At 47.5% G+C, this 8,373-nt stretch overlaps 1 protein-coding gene across 1 annotated transcript; it reads left to right on the forward strand.

Annotated features, from left to right (window-relative positions):
• The first annotated feature begins 1,517 nt into the window (after window positions 1-1,517).
• LOC102576539 (zona pellucida sperm-binding protein 3) lies at window positions 1,518-7,822 on the forward strand. The gene is made up of 9 exons (XM_006269136.4): window positions 1,518-2,143; window positions 4,646-4,764; window positions 4,848-4,951; window positions 5,368-5,545; window positions 5,956-6,076; window positions 6,171-6,262; window positions 6,790-6,932; window positions 7,472-7,582; window positions 7,659-7,822. Exons 1-9 carry the CDS (start codon window positions 1,730-1,732, stop codon window positions 7,784-7,786), a joined length of 1,410 nt encoding a protein of 469 aa, XP_006269198.1. The 5' UTR covers window positions 1,518-1,729; the 3' UTR covers window positions 7,787-7,822.
• Window positions 7,823-8,373: the final 551 nt, after the last annotated feature.

Below are 8,373 nucleotides of genomic sequence, written 5' to 3' on the forward strand. Positions count from 1 at the left end.
CTAGGAGACGTTCCCGTATGCTTTTGGTGAGCCATGGGGGCTTTTGCGCCCTCTTGCCCCCTTTGATCCATGTTGGGATTATCTCCCTTTGGGCTTGGAGGATTGTCTCCTTAAGGAACGATCACTCTTCTTGGACACCCAACTCCCCTCCCCTCCGGGACCTCAGTGCCTCCCCGACTATTCTCCTTACCCCATTGAAATCCGCCCTCCAGAAGTCCAGGGCTGCTGCCTTGCTGCAGGCCTTTGCCACCTTGCGCTGGATGGTGAATTCCAGTAGGCCATGATCGCTGTCGCCCAGGTGGTTGAGCACCCGCAAACCCCTCATGAGGTCATCGCCTGTGGCCAGGACCAGGTCCAACAAGGCGTCTCCCCTGGTGGGGCTGTGCATCTCCTGAGTTAGATGGAGGTCCTGTATCTCGGCTAGGAACCTACATGAGCGGTCAGACCTGGCTGACTGCTCTTCCCAGCAGATGTCTGGAAAGTTCAGGTCACCCATGATGACCACGTCTTTTGACATAACTACCTCTGTGAGCTGATTTAAGAAATCCCGGTCTAGCTCTTCCCTTTGGTTGGGTGGCCTGTAGTAGACCCCCACTGTTAAGTCCCTTTCCCCCTGTTGATCACAACAGGCCAAATCCTGTTCTACCTATTAGGCATCTCAGTGGCACAGTGTGATCCTTTCCCACATTGCTTGAGTGTCTGAAAAGCTGCTGACACATTTATTTTATAAAAGAAGAACTCGTGCACTCAGTCAGACCAAGTCCATCTTGCCAACTGGATGGATCTCTCATTGTGGGTAGCGGGTGCTTTATAGAAGAAGTATAAGAAACAGGGCATATATTGAGTAATCTACCCCGTCACACCCTCCCAGGGACCAGCAGTCATAGATTTAGGGATGTCTTGAGCCAAGGTGACATCTCTCTTGTGTTAATAGCCCCTGACGGGCCTGCCCTCCACAAATTTGTTTAATCTCTTTTTGAGCCTCATCACTTTTTTGCCATGTCTTAAAACTAAGTTGCAACAAGCAGCATGAAAGAGGAGGACCTATCAGCCTTTAGCATTAACATTTTTTCAGGTTCTTGAGCAGGGTGGAGTAGGATCATGCTTAGGTACCTAAGTACTGCTTAAATGCCTAAACACCTCTCAGATATCTGATAGGTGGAATAAGATCCCAAAGCCCATCAGGATCAGGGTGATGGAGACCCAATACTATCCTGGATCCTGGGGTCCCAGGGGATGGGGAGGGTGACAGCTGTGATGGGAAAGCTGGCTGAGTATAAGTCTCAATACACCCCTCCCCCTGGCTCTCAGTTCTGGACTTGTTCAACTTGTTGCCATATCAACCCGTGACTTTACCAGGAGCCTTGAAAATCTCTTATCACAGTTCTTTTAACCTAAACAATGCAGTTTGTCCCAGTCTATGTGTCTCCAACTTCTGCTGACTTTTCTAAACAATTCTATTGAACAGGCTGAGTAGGACATTTATTACTTTGGACAACTTAGAGTCCAGCCTCTGCGCACCAGAACCAACTCCCCAGTGGTATTGATTCCCATTCATTATTCCCTGCCCTTGGGGCTGGACAGTGGATGTGATTGGGCACTGGCTACCCACGGTTTAGGGGGAGGGACATTAATTACCTGGTGCAAGCTGCTGTAGGTTCAGCATATAAAGAGTTCCCAATCGGCTGCTTCTCTCTGTGCCAGGTTTGCTGGAGTCAGGCAAAGTAGGATGGGGTCCAGAAGTAGCCTGGGGTTTGCTCTCCTGTGCTGGGTGCTCACTGAGGTGGCCTGTTACAACCCTTGGGACTTCTCCAGGAGTGACTCAGCGAGCCGGAGACCCTCGCCCCGAGCTGATTTCTCCTGGCGGCAGTCCAGCGTGCCTTCTCTTGCGCAGCCCTACTCCTGGGCTGGCCTGTACGATTACCACTCCAGGGGCCTGCCCACAACACAGCCAGTGTCAGTGCAATGTCAAGAGGCTCAGATGGTGATCACTGTGAACCGGGATCTGTTTGGGACAGGGAGACTGATCAATGTTGCTGACCTGAGCCTGGGCCCAGTCTCCTGCAAGTACACATCCCTAAATCCTGTGGACAACACCGTGACCTTTTCAGCAGGGCTCCATGAATGTGGCAGCACTGTGCAGGTAAGGCTTTGTCTTATAACAGAGCAGTTCACACTTGGAGGATTGCTTTTTCCTCTCAGCGGGGAGAACAGCTTTGGCTTCTTTGCTTTATAGATACTAATCCATGATGTCTGTGGGCAGTACAGCAATACCTCCTGGGTACTTTGCAGTGTTTGAAAAAAACTGGTGGCTTAGTGCTTATGAATTAATGACCATGGTTGGTAGGGACGGACCAGCGAGTGGTGTGGGGCTGTTCTGATCTCTTATCCCTTGAAGATAAGATGAAGATCTCCATGTCCTGTCTGAGCCTGTGCGAGTGTAATGGGAATACAGCTTACAATGCAGCAAAGGAATCCTGGTGAGCTCTCAAGGATGTGGAGGGAAGGCTGTGGGGAGCTGTCTTGGGAGAAGATTTCCCTCTCCAAATCAATATTTTGTGCACTTGGGTGGAACATCCAAGTCTATCTTCAGTAGGTGGGTTTCAAGAAGATGTTCTTAGTCTCTACCTGCTCAAAGCATCCTTCTTGTGTTGGGGCACCATAGCAATATGGGATGGTGCAGTGTGGGGTTTGACCAGGAGACCTGATTGGGGGTGAGGGAAAAGAGGGGCTGTGACTCCGAGGTTGAGCACCCCAGGGTGCTTGTGCTTTACCTGCTGATATTACCGTGCTGATATATGGCTCCGCTCCAGGTGACTTACTAGCCTATCTCACTTGGAGTGCTAAAGCAACTGCAGAGTACAAAGGGGACATTACACTTAATCAAACAGCATTGTGGCTGCTGGTTCTGTGGCATTCGCAGTCCTATCCACAGTGCCTCTTCACTCAGAGCCTATAAAGCTTCACATTAATTGTTAGGAAACATTTTATCACTCCTTGCAGCCCTTGCTGCTCTGCCCTTTCCACAGCACTCTTTCTTCATGTAGGCTGGTGCTGTAGTGGGTGAGGCATCTAAGAGTGAAGCAGATAATGGGCTTTGATTTCTAAACTCCCTGCCAAAGGCAGGATCATCCTATCCAAATCCATTGTTTAACCTCTTAGCAAAACTAAACAGACAACTCTGAACACAACCACAAAACAAAACACCTGAACAGGTAAAGCAGGAGGACAAGGTAGGCAATGCTCTTTTGCAGCAAGGTTAAAATACCCTTGAGAAACTGAAGGAGCTAAGCAACTCCAGAAGAAAAAGGGGGCTTTAATTGGGAGATGCCATGTAGAAGAAAGGTACTAGGATGATGGGAGCAACTGTTGCTTGAACTGTGCATTTGTTGGCACTTTATAGCAGTAGCTTTCTAGCTCAGTCTCTGATACATGGAATTAAAGGATCAGGATCCATTTAATTCTAATTTTGTCCTCTAGTAAAGCTCGTTAAATGAGGGCCTGTGCCTTCCTGTGTTACCCCCAAAGAGCCTAGTAAGGGGTGTTCTGCTTTGTAAGTACCATGCTGTTAATGGTGACAAATAATCATGAAATGAGGTGGGAAATGAAGGTTACATCTCCTATGAAAACTTTGCCCCAGACTTATATCTCTGTTAGAAAGGGCACTCAAGAATTAGGGCTAGCTTTTCAAGGTTAGTCTGGCCTTTGTCTTACTAAAGTTTTTTCCTTTGCCACCACAATCATACACAGAGAATCACAGGGGAAAAGGTAAAATTACTTCCTTTTCTTTGCTGCCTTTTGCAACCATTTACTAATTTATCCAGGAACAGAATATTTGTGTGAACTTCAGTGCCATCAGCAGACACTGGGATATGGGCGTCTTCTGCCAAGGTGCTTTTAGAGTGATCGGGAATTACATATGCTGCTGCTAGCACAAGAGGAGGAAGAACAAAAAATAAATGACATATGCTGTGCTTCCCCTTCCCCCTCCCTCTGATAAAACACAAAATCACTTCCTACCTCTTCGTTCCTAACTATTTGCAGACCCAGCTACAATCAGGTTGCTGTGGGTCCTTGCAGTTTGGACTGTAAGGCACTGATATGTTTCGGTACAGTATTGTTCTATCATTGTGAACCATAATGTCATTCAGTAACTATATATTTGCTCTCCAGCAGAGGGATGGATCTTGCCATAAGAGCATGACCGGGCCCAAGGAGCAGCAACGCTCATGAAACAGGGTTTGAGTGGCACGTGGACCTTATGTTGGTTCTCTGCTCACTTTGAATTAACCCCAACGTTTTAAACTTGGCCAGGACTTGCAAGGTTTAGTATCGCAAAGATACCCAGATGTTCACTAAGGCTTGTTAAAGCAGGCTTAGTCCTTGCTTTGGTGCCCTACATGTGTTTTACACAGTACCAATATGGAGTGGAGTTGAAATTGGTATAAAAGTTCCCTCAAAGCAGGTGTGAATTATATCCATTAGACTCCCCTTAGTTCCTTCCCATTTTGACTCTTCATTTTGACATGTTTCATTTATAAAAGATAAAAGCACTTAATAGGGAAGGTGATTATTAAATTGCATTAAATTGGTCTAGAACTCTGGAGACTCTGCTGCAAGTCTTTTAATATCTGTCTCTTTCCAGATGACTCCAGACTCTCTGGTCTACCGCACAGTCTTGAGCTACAATCCCACCCCTGCAGCCAATGCAGTTATCATACGAACCAACCCCACTACCATTCCTATTGAGTGCCACTACCCCAGGTAAGAGACATGCTTAGTCCTGTGCCTTGTCTCTGGTCACCATTGTGAGGTCTTGTTTTAATTGCTCTGATTTCCTTCTCCAGGAAGGAAAATGTGAGCAGCAAAGCCATCAAGCCAACATGGGCTCCTTTCGTCTCTACCGTGTCTGCAGAGGAGAGGCTGGCTTTCTCTTTGCGCCTCATGAATGGTAGGTGGGAAGTCATTCTGCCTTCTTGCCTGGTGTGACACGATGCATTACTCTGTAGCTTTGAACGGACTTTCTGTATTGCTGGAGCATTAGGCTCTATTACAAAGCAGGGTAGTGACACTTGTTGGCCAGCCGGGAATTGCAGGGTGTGCAGGAAGAAGACCTGGCTGCCCAGGGGCCCTGCAGTACATCCCAGCCCACTTCTTCAGCTGGGAGCCCTGTGAGTGCATCCTTACAAGTTTGCATCCCATCTGTGACTCTTATGTGCCCAGTTTCCCTCTAAACACATCTGCGTCTCCAAATGCTGGCTTTTCTCCAAACCAGTCCTGAACTTGAAAAACAATTCAGGAGCTGGAGGCCTAAAACAAACTGCCCACATTTCTGCCTGTAGGATTCATGGTGATCTTGCCTTGCAGATGACTGGAGTGCTGAGAGACCCTTCACTGGATTCCAGCTAGGGGATGTCCTGAACATCCAAGCTGAAGTCACTACTGGGAGCCACATGGGTTTGAGGCTGTTTGTAGACAGCTGTGTGGCTTCCCTGACCCCAGAGAGAGAAGCCTCACCCCACTATTCCATTATTGACTTCAATGGGTAAGACCTGGGGTCTGTTTCCTAGGGAAGTGCTTCTCAACCTTTTTTGTACCAGAACCCATTAGTAAACATTAAAGGCTTCAGCCCCCCCAGTGTATGGAGCAGGGGGTAGGGGGATGGGATAGGGTGGGGGGGCCCCAAGCAACCCCTTGAAGGCTGAAACTCTGACATCCTGCAAGGGAAAAGCCATAGTTTCCCACATTTTTCTCCTTTAAAGGAGAATCTATTTTTAAAGTTTGTTGATCCATTTTTAAAGTTTGTTCGTAACCTTTTCATATATTCTTGCGACCCACTTTTGGGTTGCGACCCATGGGTTAAGAAATGCTGTTTTAGAGGATATTTACTAACGTAATGGACTAGATTCCTGCCCTTGGGAGGGCATCCAATTGACCCCTTTCTCTTGTGTCTAGTTGCCTGGTAGATGGAAGATTGGATGATGCTAGCTCAGCTTTCATAACCCCAAGGCCCAGACAGGACATGCTTCGGTTCACGGTTGATGTGTTCAGGTTTTCAGGAGATGCCAGTAACTTGGTGAGTTTTGCTTTCCTCCTCCCTAAAACCAAACTAAGCAGATGTTGGTGTTGCTAGGACAATCCTAACCCTCCTATTTCCACTTATCCTCCAGATCTATATTACCTGCCATCTGAAGGTCACCCCAGTTGAACAAGCCCCAGATCCCTTGAACAAAGCTTGTTCCTTCAACAAAGCAGGCAACATGTGAGTAGCTGGCCTGTAAATCATGGGCATATGCTGCAAAAAAGATGCTCTGACCTATAGACTGTGTCTAGAGGTGGGCTAAATCTTTCTCTCCTGAATGCCTTGGCTGTGTGCATGAAATGAAGAATTTATCTGAGGTGAACTGTGTACTGTGCATGTAAGTCTCGTGTAGCTCATGAATGATATCAGTCAAAAGAATTGCACTGCGAGAGGGCACATTGCTTCTTAAGCTAGTTGCCCCACAAACAAGATGCTTTCATGGAGTGGATGGAGAAGGAAAAAAACTTGGTGGCAAAGATTCCCACAGATTAACAGGAATTGCATTGCTGATAGGAACATATTCCTTTCTTCTTTTTCTTTATGTTCCCTTTGGCCAAGGTTCTCTTAACTAACTTAAATGTAGGGAGACACGGGAGGGTTTGGCACGGTAGAGTCTGAAAAGCCTGATTTACAAGAGTTTGGACCCTTGCCTGAGCCCAGAAAGGCACAGTCTAATTTAGGTGATCTTCCTCTTTCTTCTGTTCCAGCTGGTCTCCAGTCGAAGGCACCAGGGACATCTGCAGCTGCTGTGAGACTAGAAACTGTGGGCTGCTTGTTCACTCCAGAAGAATCAATCATCTGGACAGATGGGCAGGAAGGCGGTTCAGGAGAGATGTGTCTCCTACACCTGGTAAGGGCTCTACAGAGTGCATGGGCATTAATTGGAGCAACCCAATCTTTTTCTAATTGGATACAGTTCTGCCTATGACACAGGGACTGTGTCCCAAATCCAGGGCCTGACTAAATGAATACCGTGGACCTCCTGGTAAAGCTGGTGAGGAATTGTCGGATGAGATGCTTATTATTTTTTTTTAATTGCTGATTTTTGACATGGATGAAACTTAGTCAAAATAATAATTTCCGAAAGAACCAATATCCCAGCAATCAGAACATATCCCTGGGGTGTGGGGGACCCAGATTAAAGTCCCTGGCTTGCATGTTACAGAGCAGGGAGTTGAATTTGAATCTTTCATGTCCCTGGAAAGGGCCTCAATCACAGTCATTATTCTAGGAGGAGTCTTTCCCTGACTTTTTCTACTTGGGTGAAGTCATGATTGTGTCCACACGTGGAACAGAAATGTTTTTTAAATCAGTAACAATTTCATGGGATACTAACATGCCCTGTCTTGGGCTACTTACTGACCAGTTTCTCTTCCACCCTTGATCCAGATCTTTCCTCAGAAAAGGAAGTGGAAGTGGATGTTGTGGTGGGACCCCTGTTCCTAAGCATAGACCAAGGCCCACGGGGTGTCTCAGAAGATCAGGAGGAGACATCGGAGGGTAAGGTGCCCCCACAAATGTTCCCTGGCTGAAAAACTTGTGGTTTTGGTTCTAATGGCCTCATTTTACCTTGCAGGTGCAGCAGAGAAGCCTGGCATGATGGTGGGGCTCGTCTCTATGGCTGCAGCTGTAGCTCTGGCCGCCATTGCCCTAGGAGTTGTTCTCATACACAGAAAATGTGGCCGTTCCAGCCCCTTGGCTTAAGTCATCCGACTTCCACAATAAAGAATAAAAACAGAATCCTGGGCTAGTGCTGAATCCTTGCTGTTAGCTGGGAAGAGGGGGTATTCTGCAGTGGGAGAGATTTTAGGTCTGGTGCTTCTGGGCACAGTGTGAAAGATGGTTAGAGCCACCATGCAGACTTAGCTTCTGGCAGATCTTCCCATTGGAAGAAGGGGGTGTAGGTAAATAATGGGGACTGGTGATATCCACTCTTGGGGGTGAGGGGAAGACTTCCAAATTCTGTGGGACACCCCTGACTCTTGGCCTGTGGCCTGAAGCCCTAATCAGTCTGGTGAAGTTGGGCGAAGGAAGCTAGGTAAGGCTACAGAGAGGTGGGGGAAGGGAAGGTGCCTTCCAGGTGTCTTCCTGGTGACATGACTCTCCAACTGGAAATGTCTGTATTCCCAGTGGCAAGGGCTGAGTCAACCCCAAGGATGCGGTACAGTGGGGTTGGATGGTCAAGCTCCTGGAGCAGCCCAAGCAACACTTGTCTTCATAGTCAAAGACGGCACATTATGAGTTTGAGACCCTATCAGTCCTGGACAGTAAATGCAGTGAACTTCAGGCAA

The sequence above is a fragment of the Alligator mississippiensis genome, chromosome 11 (genome assembly GCF_030867095.1).
Source record: "Alligator mississippiensis isolate rAllMis1 chromosome 11, rAllMis1, whole genome shotgun sequence".
In the NCBI taxonomy this organism is placed as follows: domain Eukaryota; kingdom Metazoa; phylum Chordata; order Crocodylia; family Alligatoridae; genus Alligator; species Alligator mississippiensis.

What these genes read in the sequence shown, in the direction of transcription:
- LOC102576539 (XM_006269136.4), top strand. Translation starts at nt 1,730, where the DNA reads ATGGGGTCCAGAAGTAGCCTGGGGTTTGCTCTCCTGTGCTGGGTGCTC. An exon ending in TTCAACAAAGCAGGCAACAT is followed by an intron (nt 6,263 to 6,789) that starts GTGAGTAGCTGG and finishes CTTCTGTTCCAG; the next exon opens with CTGGTCTCCAGTCGAAGGCA. An exon ending in AGATGTGTCTCCTACACCTG is followed by an intron (nt 6,933 to 7,471) that starts GTAAGGGCTCTA and finishes CCCTTGATCCAG; the next exon opens with ATCTTTCCTCAGAAAAGGAA.